The following is a 17,866-nucleotide window of genomic DNA, read 5'->3' as shown; positions in this document are numbered from 1 at the left end:
GATGAACAGCCCCGAAAAGGCGCCTTTATTTAGCCTGTAGCCTAAATAATAGTTTAGATTTTATAACATATAATGTTCCATTACTTTAAACGTATAATGTTTTTTAACATTTATGGATTATATAAAATATATAGTTTATATAAATGCGCTCTGATCATTCAAGGATCATAATGCGTTGCATATTCTTCTTATTCTTCATTAGGCTTGATCCGTAAATTGTGTATTTTATAAACTGATCGTTTATAAGGACTAAGCTATTATTAACTGTAATTCCTCGAATGGAAAAGTCTTGATTAAAGAAAAAGAGAACTTAATTCGACATATGCATATAGTGCGCTTATTTCTGTGCGCATCACGCGCTTTACCGAATTACCTTTTTTATTATTTTATGCAATAGTAAATGCATCTGGCAGCACCGAAAAGAGCAAATGCCAAGTTATTAGCGCAGCGCACAGACAGCTAGCTTGTCTGTTAGTCTGAACCAGGGGTTTTCAAACTATTCATTGCACACCTATCCCATTGCATTTTATTTAGGATAAACCACTTATTTAAAATTAATTAATTAAAAGGTGCGTACTCTCCAATACACCACTGAATTATAGTGTCATAATATTTAATAATTATAATTAAGATAGACACCTGACCTCCATTTAATAAACAATTTATTGAAACTTACTCTGAACAAGTTTGCCATACTCTGTTAATTTGAAGTTTAAAGTTTAAATCATTTATGTTAAACTTAAATTATTTAAAAACTTAAAAATACTTAAATTTAGTCATTTAAGACATTTTAGGTCATAAGTTTACATACATTGACCGTTGCATTTAGTTGGCCTATTCTGGTCCAAATAAGCTTTTTGCATCTTAGGTGTTTACACACACAATTAAGCAGTTATACGTACATTTAATGTTACTTTAAAATTACTTTTGATGTAATAAATAATCCTAAATAGTTGGAAGTGTTAACATATTCTTGAAATGTAGTTATTTTATAACTATGAAATTTATTACTAAACAAAGTGAATCATTATGAATTTGCCAAGAAATAATCCACTTTACCACTGTAAAGCAATGCCCCGCACTCACTAGAACGGTAGAACCTGGACTGTATGATATGTTCTGTATGTAAAATAGAGAAAATAAGCAAGATGCGCAGTCTCATGCAGCCTTAGTGAAATATAGCGCGTCACAGCAATGAACTAAAAATAAAACCACCCTTGAAATGCTGGCGATCTTAATTTTTTCAGCCTACACTGACTGAGAATAATGTTGCACTATTTTATTAACAAATAATTAGAATGTTTTTTTTTCCTTCAACACATTCATCATTACTTTTGCCTGTGCAGTTTTTTTGCACGCGCTTGAGCGCGAAGGCATCTATTTTCAGGTGCAAGATGCCACTTTGGGTGGCACCAGCACACTCTGCCTCACCTGTGGCTATGTCCCTGCTACAATAATAATAACAACAATAATGACAAAATAATAATAACAAATAATAATAATAAGACAGGCCTACTTTGACGTTGCAATAAAAAAGTATTAATTATCAAATAAATATTTACAATAGGCTAAAGGCATATATTAAATTAAAATAGGAGAAAATCCAATAGAAACAAATGGTACCATTTATTATAGCCCCATGCAGGGTCCAATGTGTTCTTACAACCATTGAATAACTAAGTAAATAATAATAATAACAATACTAATAATAATAGGCCTAATAATAATAATAATAATAATAATAATAATAATAATAATAATAATAATAAATTATTATTTTATACAGAGTAGGCTATTATTTAGGCCTACAATAGCTCTGAAACAATCATGTAAACCAGGTGCTGCTCGGAAATGGCTTTCTTTGCTCTGCATCAGATGCACAGCAGCAAGAAGTTTGGCAGTGAACTATGACCTTATTTTAACGACAAATGTCTAAGAATACTGCTGATTTACGTTTTTATTTATTTATACATACGGAATGAATGTAAGCCTGCTAACTGTGTGTGGTTCAAATGATAGAATATGTAAACTTAGTTAATATATAATTAAATAATAATAATTAAAAGCCTGCGTGTAAGGCTTTTATTTTGAGGGTGACGTCACGAGCGCAGATTTGGTTGACCAATTAGAGGAAAGTGGGCGTTTCAGCACCGCCTACATGTGTAAAATGAATTTTAAAGTCGTTTATCCGTTTTCCTACCCTAAACCAAAAAACGAAAATCCAGCCAAAATCTCGTTTTTTCGTTTTCTCGTGAGCAAAAGAAAAACGGAAAAACGGCCGTTTTCTTCATTTCCTTTATTCCGTTTGAAAATGGAAAACAAATGAACAAAACGTACACGGACCGTACACGGACCATTTTTTGACTCATTATTTCGTTTTGGTTTTGTGTTTGTTTTAATATTTCGTTTTAAGTTAATAAGCTGAATAACAGATGAGTTTCCGTTTTTTCTGCCTACAGAATAAACAGAAAAACGAAATATTCATCGTTTTTCTGATGTTTCGTTTTCCGTAATAAAAGGAATAATCAAATGAACGGATGATACACGGACCATATGATTCATTACTATTTCGTTATACTGCTTGGCCACACGCATTTATACACTAATTATACACTAATTGCATATTGCTGAATGTGCTTGTGAACACGTGTGATCAAATAATTCCCGAGCAAACGGTTCAATTCGGTTCAATACGATTCAGAGTTGCTCGAGTGCTGAACCGAACCAGTGCAAATGTGATATTGATTACAATATAGTAACATTGTTTTTTATTCACTTTACCAGCAAAATTATTACATATATCTGACCTTAACAATAAGAATAAAGTTCGTTTGAAGTGTTTTGAGAATTATATATAAATATATATATTTTTTTCTCCCAGAATTCATTTCACATCTACAAGCAAATGGTAATGGCGGATGAGAAAGCCCAGCTAATATTATAAATATTGCGTTTAATATGTCACGAAATGAAATTTTAACAGTGTTTCATGCGAGAATGTAGTTCTTACAAACTCAAATCTGTGGTTTATTTATAGATATCATGCGTAAATTTTAAGCGTGCTTTGCCGATAGCGGAGATTCTGACCTCCAGGGTGTCCATCATCACTCATGTATCCGGCGAAACGAGGTTATAATCGGCTAGACATGTGAGACTTGCCCCGGTCTTAGACGGCTCTATAATGAATGTGTTATAAAATTTAGTTTTAACCGTTTTTCATGCGGGAATGTAGTTGTTGTAAACTCAAGTCTGTGGTTTATTTATAGAGATGGTTGTTATTTTAAAATATTGTTTTGAAAATGCGGAGATATGTGACCTCCATGGTGATGACGGGTGCCCAAACCTCATGAATCCGTCTAAAGCAGGCTGGTCATTCTGACATTTAAGCTGACTTTGGTTTCATGATGAATCAATTACTTTTGTTCCAGTTTAGGTTTTGGTTAAGCACAAAGTTATGTTGATTAAAAATGATTTCATATTTTCATGTTAACCTTATAAAATTAAGGTGCAGTACACCCAAATATGGAAAACCAGGGGACAGTTTTATGCACTGAACAGTCTGAAGAAACTGGTTATTTTATTTTTCTTCACAAAATACTTTGTCAAAAAATAAAATAAACATAATAATAATAATATAAAGTGTGTGTAGAGTTTTTCATGGTCATTTGCAGTACTGTATTTAGATGCACAGTAACTGATTTTTTTCCCAAAATTCATTGTAAAATCTGCAGTAGCATACTGTTAATCATGTTCACAGTATGGAAATGTTGAGAATACATTATCATGCTGTGAAAACAGCAATATATACAGTAACACACTGTACACAGCTTATACAGTAAACAACTGTTTAGAAATGCAGTATAATACCGTGAAAACAACAGAAATCGTTTACAGTGTAGAAATGTGTTAAAGAAATCTGCTCTCCATTAAACAGAAATTGGGGGAAAAATAAACAAGCGGTCTTATTATTCAGAGGGGCTAATAATTCTGACTTCAACTGTATATACTGTATGTCATCCACCACAATATAAGCCAAGCTTTATTACTCACTTAATGAGTGTTAAAGCTAAATTTCATCAGTTTGACAGCAAATATTATTTTGATAATCTAGGAGTGTTGGCTTTTCAGTTTAGCAAAAAAACATTGAAAACTGTGTTGTTCTCTTACAGATCTGAATGAGATAGATAAGCAAAAGTCTCAAAATATAATTTATCTCAAATCTGGTCAATCTTTGCTGCTCCGAGCTGCCAGAAAACATTTGAAAAACCCAGGAATAAAATGGCACTTTAATAACACAGTGGTAAGATGTGGATGGAGAAACAATAAATCATACTTTCACTGCTCCAAACATTTCCTAAAGTTTTAGCTTATTTGTTTCTGCACTTTATTTAGATCAAAGGAATCACCTCATTACAATTTTATGACTGGACAGAGCACCTCTTTATCGAATCAGTTAATATGGCACACAGTGGGCTTTACCTCTGCACATCAGATACTGAAACCCCCCGAAATTGCAGCACCCATGTCAAGGTCTTTGGTGAGTAAAACCATTTGCTTATTTATTCAAATGTTTCTTTAAAATAATTATTAAATAAATATTTTAATATTCTGATTTATTTAAAGTGGAGATCAAAAGTTTAAGTTATTTTAAACAGGAGTAAAATTATTTTTAAGCACAGTATAAAACATGTTATGCCATATTTTCTTATTCAGTATTCAGAAAACAATGAAAAAAATCATGTTTAGAATTGCATAATGCTTCAATCTAATGCTAATGAAGGCTGATTTGTCATGCAAAAAAATTACTGTGACATTTTTCTATCTGTGATCCTTTCTTGCAGAACATGATCAAATTGACATATTGCATCTGAATGAGAACAACAGCATACTAGCAAAAAATAAGACAGGCTTCTGCTTCCAGTCTCAGGTTTTCTCCTACCCAAAAGCCCGGTGTTATTGGATCACACCAAATCAAACACAAATACAGTGTGACGAAACTTCCCAATCAAATTTTACCAGGTATTTAAATCATGCTGTCCATTTAAAAGCAGATGATGCTTTGTGTTGCTGGGTTTGCTTATTCTCTTTATTTTCACTTCAGTACGTTTAAGCTGTGTAGCACTGAACCAGGTCAGTATCAAATGAAACTCGAGACTCAGGAATACAGTGTCATGAGGAATGTATCTCTGTGTATCTCAGGTGAGTAGTCGTAAAAGTTAGGACATATTTATAAAAAGTATTACTGAGAAATAAATTAATATGCGATGCATTTCACAGATATTCCTAAAATTACAATACGCAAAAATTCAAGCTTCACTACTTGTGAGACTGAAAGCCCTTTACCTGTGACTGTATCCTGGAAGACCTGCCCATCCCTTGCTAAGTAAGTCATCAACCATAAAAATGCACCAACTATGGTATTTTAAATGTCAGTTTTTGTCCATTGATCCAAGGTACAAAAACAAAACACTTAAATTTTAATATAATAATGCAGCATCACCTTTTTTCTCATAATGTCTAAAATGGTTTGTTTAAAGATTCCATGGGCTCTATTTTACTGATCTAGGCGCAAAGTCTAAAACGCATGTCGCAAAAGCATTAAGGACGTGTCCGGATCCACTTTTGCTATTTTAAGGACAGAAAAATATGCTCGGCGCTCTGGCACATAGTCTAACAGGATTGTGCTTATTCAGTTAATGAGTTATGGGTGTGTTTTGAGCATGCATTAAACCAATTAGAGTTCCCTTTAAAAGTCAGTTGCATGGGGCTATGGGGCATTTGCTATTTACAAGGCAGACTTTGTAAGTGGAAAAACTGAATGGACAAACTGAATGCTTCATTAGCGAGAAAAGGATAACGTAAAAGGATAGCGAGGATAAAAAATAAGCCTCCTCTATTCAGCTCGTTTACTTTACTTTTACTCTTTACTTTACTCCTTTATTTTCCTGGATGAGGAAACTGTGTTGACACACTCCACTGAAGACATCCATTATATTTAATTTAGTTTGTTAAGCACAAAGATTTGTTTCAAAACTTACTAAATTCAGTTCTAATTACCAGCAAACAAATAAATGAACAATAATAATGAAGTGTGGTCAACAAAACTGAGTTATATCCAAACACACGTCCTATATGTTGCATGCATCTACAAAAGCTGACAGGTGGACAAATAAGCTTGTTTTCATTAAAACACATATAAATATGGATATAATAAATAATACTAATGATGACATTATAATAATAATGCTAATTGTTATGAATAAACTGAAAAGAGCCCCCCAAGGTGAGGCATGGAGGCAGGTATTTATGTAGTAAATAATAATTTTTGTAACATTTCAATCCTTTATTATTTTTATATGTAAAGATATTTGTGTTTGAGTGTGCATAGCTGCATAACTAGCACACTGCGCTGGATTTTAGACCAGCTTTTGGTCAATGGGGTGATCTATCAGTTCTTCAAAATAGCAACATGCCAACAATTCGCCTCAACACACCTCTTTTATAGACCACCCCCACACCTATTAGTCTGCAAAGTGATGGTGCAAATGGATTTGCTATTTAAACAATGTGGCGGAAAAGGTGAAAATTAGGGTGGCGTTGCTCTGAAAATATAAACAAATGGCCCAAGTCTTGCACCATTGTGCTGGGTGTATGATGTGCCCTATGTTTTAAAGCTCTTTATTTTTTAAGACACAATTTGGTGAAAATAAATCTACATATATGGGAACAACTTGTAGTGTACCGCAGGAACCTAAAGGTTTTAGGTTCAAAACTTTTTATTATCTATATAAAAAATGATGTTTAGCATATATAATACAAACAAAAGATATTTTATACAAATATTTTCTGCTTGTAGGTGAGCACAATGGAAATCATTAAGTCGAATCAAACAATTGATATAAATATAGATAAATCAATGTTTATTGTTAGGAAAATAGTAGAAAATGTAGTATAGAAATAGCACAGAATTAATACAAAATCATCTGGGGCCTCATGTATCAACGCTGCGTACGCACAAAAACTTTGCGTACGCCAGGTTTCACACTCAGAATCGCTCACGTTTGGATTTACTAACAATGAACTGAACGTGGGAATGTGCGCAGGTTCACGGCAGCTTTCTGGCAGGCGTACGCACATTTTTTGTGCGTGTCTGTTTTATTTCCATTGGCGACTCCTAGAGGCAGTTGTGTTAAATTCCTCTCTACAAAGTGTCTGAGCCTTGCAATGGCAGCTGTATGAGACGGGTTCAGTAGGTATGTAAGATTTCCATGCCATACATTTGACCAGCTAAACATTAAAGCACAATTTGCAGCAGTCGCCTGTTTTCCCAATGTAATCTGAGCTGTCTACTGCACGCACATTGCTATAAAGACACTATCTGAAGATGAATTTGCATGCGTGAATCAGAAACATTTCCATTCAATAAATGTGCAAATAAAATATGATGCTTATTGATATGAACTTATTGATGATTCCTACTTGTCTTTCTCGTGATAAATAGTTGGCAAAATCTGATATGTAGCGGGGAAAAAACAAGAAAGAGTTCATCAGACGCTGGATTCGAGCCGAGTTCATGCTCGAACGAATCAATTCATGATCACATGCATCTTACGAGTAGCGCCACTGAGACTGTTAAGCGTACTGCAACATTTTACATATATAAACCACACTATTTCTTTTTTTAATGCACTCAGTGCGATATGTTCAGACCCAACTGTGTTAACCGCATCAGCTAAACTCTCCCGCTCTATTTATTTCTTTTATTGTTAATTCCGGAGAACAAACTTGCAAATAACACCGCTTTTCTCCGGTCTACCTCCGAAAGCAGCACCTCCAATTCACATTCTGTTCAAAGTTTCTCTTTTTGCTTGCTTTTGCCATTGCTTTTTCGTTGGGTTTTGCCATTAGCATAGTCATTAGCATATTCATACGGGGGAGGAGGCAGGGAGGGGTTTTGTGCTCGTTCATGTTGCGCTCAGTTTCACGTTCATTCAGATGTACAAAAAAATATGCGTGAGATTTGGCGTACGCAGTGTTTCATACATCTGAAATTTTTTCTGCGTACGCACATTCACAGCTGCGTACGCACATTCATTGCGTACGCAATGTTTTAGTATGATTTCCACGCAAGTCTTCGTACATGAGGCCCCTGGTATCTACAAATAAAAATGCATTAAAGCAAAACTGGCAAAGACCATAGCAATATTGTAAATATTAAGACATATTTTGACAATAAATCACTTAAACAACTGTATTTAGGTTATTGTGTAATAATCTGGTGAAACTACATGTATTACAAAAGAGAGAGCAATCAGAAGCTTCGATGATGTAGAACTAATTGATGAACAAATTGATTGTTTTTAAAGTTATTGTATTTATCTGGTTAAGGTGGCACAAGTAATGTTCAAAGTGAGAAATAATTTACTTCCTGAAAAAAAAATGTGTGTGGGAACGATTTAATGGCATAAACAGCCATAATACTTATCCCTAAGCCCTAACACTAAAACAGTTTAAATATTTTCACAGATGTGATCCTGAAGACTGGAAAGAGATAGCTGCTGACCAGCCAGAGTTTACAGATTCAGATCAGTTCTGTCAGAAGAAAATTGGCTTTTCCAGACAGCACCTGAAAAGCGAGGACCATCTTATCAAATGCTGCATCACTAATGTTGCAGGGACTGGCTGCAGTGAAAAAATACTACTGCAAACCAGTGAGTCTAAACCTAAATTGAACATCTCTGAAACTGAATGCGGGATGTAACATTGACTTTTACTAGATTTTACTTGGGTTTTTGTAATTTTGTTATTCTAAGGGTTGTTTTAGAATTTGATTTATTCAACAAGGATGCATTAAATTGATCAAAAGTGACAGTAAAGATGTTTCAAAATCATTCTATTGCAAAAAACATTCTTTTGATCTTTGTTTATCAAACATAAATGATCATTTTAGCAAAAAAAATAAGCAGGTCAGCCATTTTTAATATTGGTTTTTATAATAAATGTGTCTTGAACATCGTGAGCATCGCAAGGATTGTGTGACTATGAAGATTACAAATAGGATTCATGCTAAAAATTCAGCTTTGTTATCACATAAATACAGTATTATTCATCAATTTCATCATAAGAGACTTCTTTTAAAACATTAAAATAATCATACTGGAGCCAAATATTGAACCAGTATTCAAAGACTAATGGTGGAAAACATTACCTGACATATTTACATATTTTGTATGTAAATATGTGTGGAATATTTTAAAACCACACAGAGAGGAACAGAATCTAAATGAAACATAATACCAAATATTTTTTCCTGTCTTTATTGATAGCAATTTTGAGCAGGTGTTATTCTTTGTATTTTTAGTGGTTGATTTTTATGAAAACTAGCTCAGTAACCAACCCTGGAATTTAACTCACTATTTCAACTTGAATTATTTTTTGGGGTTGCAGTACTAAAATATTTCTCAAAAAATTCATCTAGTTGACTTTTTCATATGCAACTGTTTCCCCTTAGAGTCTCACACTTATTATGTGATCTGTTTCCTGCTCATCGTTATACTCTTCATGATTATCATTGCATTAATCATCTTCATCAGGGTTAAGGTAAACCTAAAATAATGTCATGATAACCTAAAATCATTGATTACACTTTGAAACTAACACTGACACTCTTTCATCACAGAAACCTAAGTACCAGAGTCAGATCCAGATGATTCAGATGATCGGACCCAACGACAATGATTACATTTATATTGACTTCAGAGAGTTCAAATATGACTTGAAATGGGAATTTCCTCGCGAAAATCTCGAACTTGGTAAGGATTGTTATTGATTTTACTTTCTACAAATGATAAATGGAGTATGAATGTTTTTCATGTGGTTCTAGCAAAGTCGGATGTACCTAAATGTACTAAAATGTAGTTACTGTAAGTAATGCAATCTGTGTTGTTTAAATTCTGATGGAATTTTAGTTTTATTTAAATTTTTTGAAGAAATTTAAGTTTTTGTGTTTGTTTTTGGAAATTTAACTATGAATAGGGACTGAGCAACTTGTGTGATGGTGTGATCTTGGTCAGCTCTTGTTCAGTCTTTTCTACAGTGTAAGGACTGTGGTGAGATTTTAGCCGAACTTCTCAATTAGGTTTGGGTCAGGACTCTGGGCTGGCCATTTAATCTTTTCAGTGATTACAGCTTTAAAGAACAGATTTACCAGTCTTTTCGGGGGAACTAGAATGAGTGAGGGACTTAAGGCATGTTTTCACTATTGAGCCGAACAGTTCTGTTTGCTTAAACATTCCATTCCGTGCCGATCCGCTCCAGTCAGCACAAAACCCGTCCAGTCAATTGCAATTCCTGGACCTACTGGTTTGTAAGACCACCTCAGTGTTTTTCATGTGTTTCTAGCAGCGTTGGATGTTGCTTTAATTAAATTACTTATCTACTGAAATACTAAATCACAGGTGTCATTTCCAGTTCCTGGAGGGCAGCAGTTCTCCACAGTTTAGTTTCAACCCTAATTAAACACACCTGGTCAGGCTAATTGAGTCTTTCAGGCTTGTTTGAAACCTACAGGTAAGTGTGTTGGAGCAGGGTTGGAAGTAAACTGTGCAGACCTGCGGCCCTCCAGGAACTGAAATTGACACCTGTGAATAAACCAGTAGATATTGGATTACTGTTCATTTTTAGGGGATTTTATAACAGTTACTTTAAATAAATTTGCCTTTAAGCTGGAATGAGAGTGTAGGAAAATACTTTTCATTTTCCATCTGTCTTTGTGCAAGATGCAACTACAGAACAAGCTTTGAATAGGAAATTAATCAAAACTTTTTTACATTTTTGAGTGAGATGCTAATGGTCTGATCTGATTCAATAATTTATGCTAAGCAAAGCTAAAAGTGCTCCGACCAGACCCAGAGATCAGCTGAATGTATTCAAAAATTATAAAACTCAATAGTTTATCAGTTTAGGAGGCTAAAATGAGCCTACTGTATTTCCAAAAAAGTGGAGTGTTATTTAACGTATTACATTCAGTATCAAACAGCTGAAAACAAGGCCTGGACTCAAATGTAAATAATTAAAAGGATTTAATTTCTATTGTCTATGCATTGAGATTTGAAGGTATTTTAAGTAGTATTGAGTCAAGTAATTAAATTTCTTACTAGTTAAATTACGAGACATTACTATGAGAAATTACCATTTTAATAAAGGGTAATGCGTTATTTTGATGGCTCCTATTGCATGTTTTATTTGCAAAAAGTTGCATTGCAAATGCCAATTACTTCTCATTTGAGTATTAGTAGACTGTCTGCTTAGGTTGATATGCTCCTTCAACAGATATTTAACTGACTATAAGTAACTTTGCAAGTACATGTCAACTTACAACAACCTTAAACCCAACCTAACAGTCTACTTATAATCTAATGAGAATTTGTTGGCATGTAGATGCAATAAACCTTAAAGTCAACAAAATGCGTTTAAGGGACCATCAAAATAAAGTTATACTATAATGTTATCAGTCATTAACTACCATTTTAAAGTAACTTACCCAATACTGGTTTCCACAGGGAATGAACTTGGATCTGGTGCTTTTGGGATGGTTGTTCAGGCTACAGCATATGGGATCAGCAAGCCGGGTGTTTCTGTTCAGGTAGCGGTAAAAATGTTAAAGGGTAAGTAATGACAAATCTGTTATGAATATTTAAATAAGATGAAATGAATAACAACCTGTGCTTTGTACGCTTGGCGGATTAAACAGAGAAGCACCAGGCAGTGGAGAAGGAAGCTCTGATGTCTGAACTGAAAATGCTGACTCATATTGGACACCATGAGAACATTGTCAACCTGCTTGGTGCTTGCACGGGATCAGGTAAGATTTGGAGAGGCCTTGGGTTTGATAATTATATTATCAGTTGGAGACACACACCTATATACAAATGTAGATAAAAATTTGAGAACCACTTATAAAGGCTTATTGTTTTTCAGACGTAGTGCAATCGACTTCCAGTTTTAGTGTTTAGATAAATGTTTTGAAGAAATTTAAGGTTTTTTTTTTTAGTTTTTTTTTTATTTAAAAATGAATAGGAAGTGAGCAACTTTAAATGGTGTGATCTTGATCTTGGCCTTTTCCACAGTTTACGGACTGACAAGTTTCTTAGCCAAACCTTGATGAAATGGATTTTCACTTTAGGTTTAGGTCAGGACTCTGGGCTGGCTATTTTATCTTTTCAATGATTTCAGCTTTAAAGAAATGATTTACCATTTGTTTCATGGATCTTGAATGAGTGAGCGACTTTAGCCGCTTTTCCACTATTGGACCCAGCAGTTCTGTTTGCCTAAACGTTCAATTCGATGCTGATCCGCTCCAGTCAGCATGAAAGTGGTTTTATTTTCCATGGTGTTGCTGATAATGTAACTTTTGTTAATGTAATACAAATTTGTCAGTCATTGCCCTGGTAATGTTAGTGTAATCTATACACAGATGAGGAAGATGTGATATTTTTGTTTTTGGGACTCGTTTTTTCTGATATTCACTTCATTGAATAACTATAAATAAACAAACAAATAAATAGGAAGGAAGGAAGGAAAGAAAGAAAGAAAGAAAGAAAGAAAGAAAGAAAGAAAGAAAGAAAGAAAGGAAGGAAGGAAAGAAAGAAAGGAAAGGAAGGAAGGAAGGAAGGAAGGAAGGAAAGAAAGAAAGGAAAGGAAGGAAGGAAGGAAGGAAGGAAGGAAGGAAAGGAAGGAAGGAAGCTTCTGCATAGTCAACTATGGAAAAACTGGCAGCCAGGCTACAGAATGGCAACGTCATGCGCATATATATGTGTTAAACCAGTCCACCATGGTTCAGCACGGTTGTCTAACAAGGCCAGAAAGGTTTGTAATCGTGCCATTCCAGACTAATGTTGATACATAACTGGAACTGTACTTGACAGTTCTTAATATGCTTTGGCATGATTGTGAAAAAAACATTGTAAAGATGCAAACTTTTAGAAATCACAGATTTGAGTGATTAACTTCTCTTGCTTTTCAGTACTTTAGAACGGCTCACCATCTTATAAAATCAGTCAAAACTGGTACGTCCTGTTGCCAGTTAAATATAGTTTGTCAGATAATAAGGGAAATTGAAACCAGGTGCAGATTAACATCAATAAATGAGAGGAATCTGAAAGTATTATTTATATCAGTGTCTCATTTAAGTTTCATTTAACTCTGAAATATGCTAGTAAGAACTAGTCAGCTATTTAAACAAGTGACAGGAAGCATTTAAGCACATTTAACATTCATGCAGCCTTTCCTATTATTTTTTATCAAATATATATTAATATGTTAACTTCTTTACATTAACAAAAATATCTTTTAAGAACTTTTACCTGAAAATATTGAATTTTTAACATTTTTGTAAAAACAGCTCTCACCTTCTCTGCAAAATAATAATAGTGATCTGAAGTGCTCAGGGGTAGCTTAAATAATGTGTTGGTGCTCTTTGGGTAAGAGATTCATCAGAATAAACAGCAAAAATGAACCCAAGGCACTGGAAAAATGTGGAAAAAATATTTAAAAGCCTTTATTTTTTTAAAATATTAAAAGCTCTTGTAAAAGAGATTTTTAACCTCAATGTTTCTTTCCTGGTAAACTAAAGATTATCATAATAATAATTATAATTATTCACATGGCTAGGCTTTAAAAAAAACCTGTGTGATTCAGCAAAAGTGTTTCTGTTACCCTGATGAAGGCAGTTCTTTGCCGAAACGTGTATGTTTTTTAAAGGATTCGCCATGTAAATAAAGGCTTTTTAATATTTTTTCCACATTTTTCGAGTGCCTTGGGCTGATTTTTGCTGTTTAACCATAATAATCATTGTATCTCTTAATTCAATTTTAACTAATAGATGTTTGATGTTTCAGCACAAAATTGCATAGATTTCATTGTTCTGCAGGTCCTATTTACCTGATCTTCCAGTTCTGCTGTAACGGAGATCTCCTGAATTACCTGAAGAGCAACAGAGAATGCTTTCACAAATATCTGACGGACGCTTTCAACAAGGACAGATTCAGGGGCCTCTACCACAACTTCCAGCAGAACAGAAACTCCAGGTTTGCATAAGTGCCTGGCAGCAAGTTACATTGGTGCCCTTTTAGACAAAGCAAACAGAAAAAGCTGTGGAAGTGGAAGTGTAAATGTAAAGGAGTATATAAATGAATAACCTGTCGTGCAGTTAACAGACCATGTGCTTCTCTTTACACAGTGAGTATGTTCTGTCTGATAACAGCCAATGCCTAAATGTGACTCCTGCTAGCAAAGAACAGGAGAATGAAAACGATGCGCTTCTGAGTAGCAGCATCAGCTCAGGGTCTCCTGCTGAGGGTATGTCCAGAAAGAGAAAAATTGGTGCATAAACAGATTTAAACAGGCAGATTTTCATTAAATGTCATGTTATTTCAGGATAATTCACACAAAAATGAAAATATCCTTACCATTTACTGACACTCAATTGGTTCTACATTTTATGAATTTTAATGAACACAAAAGAAGATATTTTGAAAAATGTTGGAAAGCAGCAACCATCAACAACCATGGGAACAAAAATACTATAGAAGTTGATGGCTCCTGCTTTCCAGCATTTTTCTAAATATCTTCTTTCGTGTTCAACAAAGGAAATGAACTCAAACAGTTTTGAAACCAATTGGCAATGAGCGTATGATGACAGAATTTTTATTTTTACGTGAACTATCCCTTAAATAAATTTAATTGGTGCACAACAAACATTTGTTATTATCAGTCTGGCCAAGTAAAACGCGTTTAATTTACCCTAAGTGGCTATTTGCATAAATAATTATAGGAGGAAAATACATTTTATATTTAATTTCAAAAAGCAGAATTAAAAAATGTTAGCACAAAAATAAAAATTTGATAATGTAGGTATTGTATGTTATGTATTTATGTATTACTTTTTCTTGTTATACTTTTATCTTTCATTTATTTATATAACTATATGAAATATTACAGGGTGTCCACGGGGTCTTAAAAAGTATTAAAAGTTGATAAATCAATTTAGAGAAATTTAAGGACCTTAAAAGGTCTTAAATGCTGTTACAAGATATTCAATTTTGCATCATTTTTTATTATACAGTTGTATAATTATAGTTGTTTGCTAATGTTTGAGATTTTGGGATGCTGTGTAGTTTATGAAATGGCTAAAATCCTGCTATATTTGATGTCACACTGCTTTGTTTACTGCAGTAAACAAGGCAGCATCATTATTTCTGCTGTTCTATAGGCAAAACCTTCTAGATTATCATTTTTATAAAATATATAAATAATGTTTTGAATAAATGAATAAAAATCGAATCTATCTATAATATATAGCATAACTATCTTATGTTTACTCTGTGAAGAAATGCTTGAGTGTGAAGACGAGCATCAAGAAGAGGAACTTCACAGTCTCACCTATGATGACCTTCTGAGTTTCTCTTTTCAAGTCGCAAAGGGCATGCAGTTCCTGTCTGCTAAAAATGTGAGCTGATTTCTGATCATGAAACTTCCTGCTTTTCACTAAAGATAAAACTTAGATAAAACTTACAAGTTCTTTTGACACTTTTTCTAATGCTAACTCTAAAGTATGTTTTACTACATGAGTTTCCAACAACCTAAACTCACCGGCCACTTTATTAAGTACACCTTTCAACTACCGAGTTAGACCCCCTTTTGCCTTCAGAACTGCCTTAATCCATGGTAATTTTGGACCTCGCTGAAAAAAATTTGGTCCATATTGAAATTATAGCATCACGCACTTGCTGCAGATTTGTCAGCAACACATACATGATGTGAATCTCCTGTTCCACCACATCCCAAAGATGCTCTATGGGATTGAGATCTGGTGACTGTGGAGGCCATTTGAGTACAGTGAACTCATTGTCATGTTCAAGAAATCTGAGATAATTTGTGCTTTATGACACGGCGTGTTATCCTGCTGCAAGTAGCCATCAGAAGATGGGTAAACTGGGGTCATAAAGAGATGGACATGGTCAGCAACAATACTCAGGTAAGCTGTGGTGTTGACACGATGCTCAATTGGTACTAATGGGCCCAAAGTGTGCCAAAAAATATCCCCCACACCATTACACCACCACCACCAACCTGAACCATTGATACACCGCAAGATGGATCCATGCTTTCATTTTGTTGATGCCAAAATTCTGACCCTACCATCTGAACGTCTCAACAGAAATCAAAATGCATCAGGCCAGATAATGTTTTTCCAATCTTTTATTGTCCAATTTTGGTGAGCCTGTGCAAATTGTAGCCTCAGTTTCCTGACAGGAATGACAGGAGTGGCACCCATTGTGGTCTTTTGCTTCTGTAGCCCATCCGCCTCAAGGTTTGCGTTCAGAGATGCTCTTCTGTATACTTCAGTACTAACAATTGGTTATTTAAGTTACTGTTCAATCAGCCTTTTCTATCAGCTGGAACCAGTCTGGCCATTCTCCTCTGACCTCTGGCATCAACAAGGCGTTTGCGCCCACATAACTGCTGCTTAATGAATATTTTCTTTTTTGCGGACCATTCTCTGTAAACCCTAGGATTGGTTGTGCGTGAAAATCCTTGTAATCAGCAGTTTCTGAAATACTCACACCGTAGCAGATCATCTTGACCATGTCTACATGTCTAAATGCATTGAGTTACTGCCATGTGATTGGCTGATTAGAGTTTTGCATTAATGGACAGTTGGACAGGTGTACCTAATAAAGTGACCGGTCAGTGTGCATTACAGTCATTTTTAGATATACAAGCCTGATCTCACAAGGAAACGTAACTTTTTTACATTTTGTATGTTTAGTGGCTAATTCGTATGAGTTCAGTTGTACGAAAATGTACGGTTCTAAAAAAGGAGGCATAGCTAAACCTAACCGTCATTGGAGGATGGGGAAATCATACTAAATTGTACGAAGGAGATTGTATGAATTCACATGAATTAGCCACTACATCAAAAAGTTAGGAATTGGTGAGGTATCGTTGGATATACAGTAATGACATTTAAATCTCTGTTTAATAAATCAATGTATAACCTTCAAATTTTTAAGAGTTTCTTTCTTTTGCCAAACATAAAAGAAGATAAAGAAGAACAAGAGCAAACACCCATTGTTGCTCCCCAATGATTTGCAGATTTCTTTCACTGCTTTTTGTTTACCAGCATTCTTCAAAGTGTCTTCTTTTTTGTTCAAGAGAAGAAGGAAACTAATACAGACTTGCAACAGCTTTAAACTGAATAAATGATGACAAAATTGTGATTTTTGGGTGAACTGTCCTTTAAAGTGAATGGTTTTGTGCCTGCAGTGCATCCACAGAGACTTGGCAGCCAGAAATGTTTTGGTGACACACGGCAGACAGGTGAAAATCGCTGACTTTGGTCTTGCCAGAGACATTGAGCATGACTCCAACTACGTTGTAAGAGGAAATGTAGGTATAACTTGATTATTATTTGATGTCTTGATGTGACTGCTCTTCATTTAGTTGTCATGTAAATGTAACTCTTTCTGCAGGTGCGTTTGCCGGTGAAATGGATGGCACCTGAGAGTATTTTTAAAGGCATCTACACAATGGAGAGTGACATCTGGGCTTATGGCATTCTGCTCTGGGAGATCTTTTCTCTAGGTGTCTCTTTCTTTTATAGTGCATCAATACTGAGTACACTGTAAAAACATCTGTCAATCAACAAGATTCACAAGTGATTTTTTTACAGTTATGGGACGTTTATCTCTGCTCTGTCAACTTTTGATGTTGAAAATCTTACTCTACATTTTATCAAAGTCACTTTTATTGACATTTTAGCAGTTTTAAATAGGAAATAAGTCTGTAAAATAACAGAAAATGC

At 34.5% G+C, this 17,866-nt stretch overlaps 1 protein-coding gene across 3 annotated transcripts in view; it reads left to right on the top strand.

Moving 5' to 3' along the window:
* Positions 1-17,866, top strand: part of flt3 (fms related receptor tyrosine kinase 3) — a 49,621-nt gene that overhangs the window by 26,341 nt on the left and 5,414 nt on the right. For all 3 annotated transcript variants that reach the window (XM_087309506.1, XM_087309507.1, XM_087309505.1), the window contains exons 8-22: positions 4,170-4,300; positions 4,393-4,537; positions 4,842-5,019; positions 5,102-5,199; positions 5,278-5,383; positions 8,527-8,711; positions 9,512-9,600; positions 9,680-9,812; positions 11,562-11,666; positions 11,753-11,863; positions 13,931-14,087; positions 14,240-14,358; positions 15,390-15,508; positions 17,329-17,451; positions 17,535-17,646. In XM_087309506.1, coding sequence (XP_087165632.1) covers positions 4,170-4,300; positions 4,393-4,537; positions 4,842-5,019; positions 5,102-5,199; positions 5,278-5,383; positions 8,527-8,711; positions 9,512-9,600; positions 9,680-9,812; positions 11,562-11,666; positions 11,753-11,863; positions 13,931-14,087; positions 14,240-14,358; positions 15,390-15,508; positions 17,329-17,451; positions 17,535-17,646 — 1,911 coding nt within the window. The remainder of the gene's footprint in view (positions 1-4,169; positions 4,301-4,392; positions 4,538-4,841; positions 5,020-5,101; positions 5,200-5,277; positions 5,384-8,526; positions 8,712-9,511; positions 9,601-9,679; positions 9,813-11,561; positions 11,667-11,752; positions 11,864-13,930; positions 14,088-14,239; positions 14,359-15,389; positions 15,509-17,328; positions 17,452-17,534; positions 17,647-17,866) is intronic.

This window comes from Danio rerio, chromosome 24 (assembly GCF_052040795.2).
Source record: "Danio rerio strain M-AB ecotype USA chromosome 24, GRCz13ab, whole genome shotgun sequence".
Lineage (NCBI taxonomy): Eukaryota > Metazoa > Chordata > Actinopteri > Cypriniformes > Danionidae > Danio > Danio rerio.
This window is presented reverse-complemented; position numbering and strand designations above follow the sequence as displayed.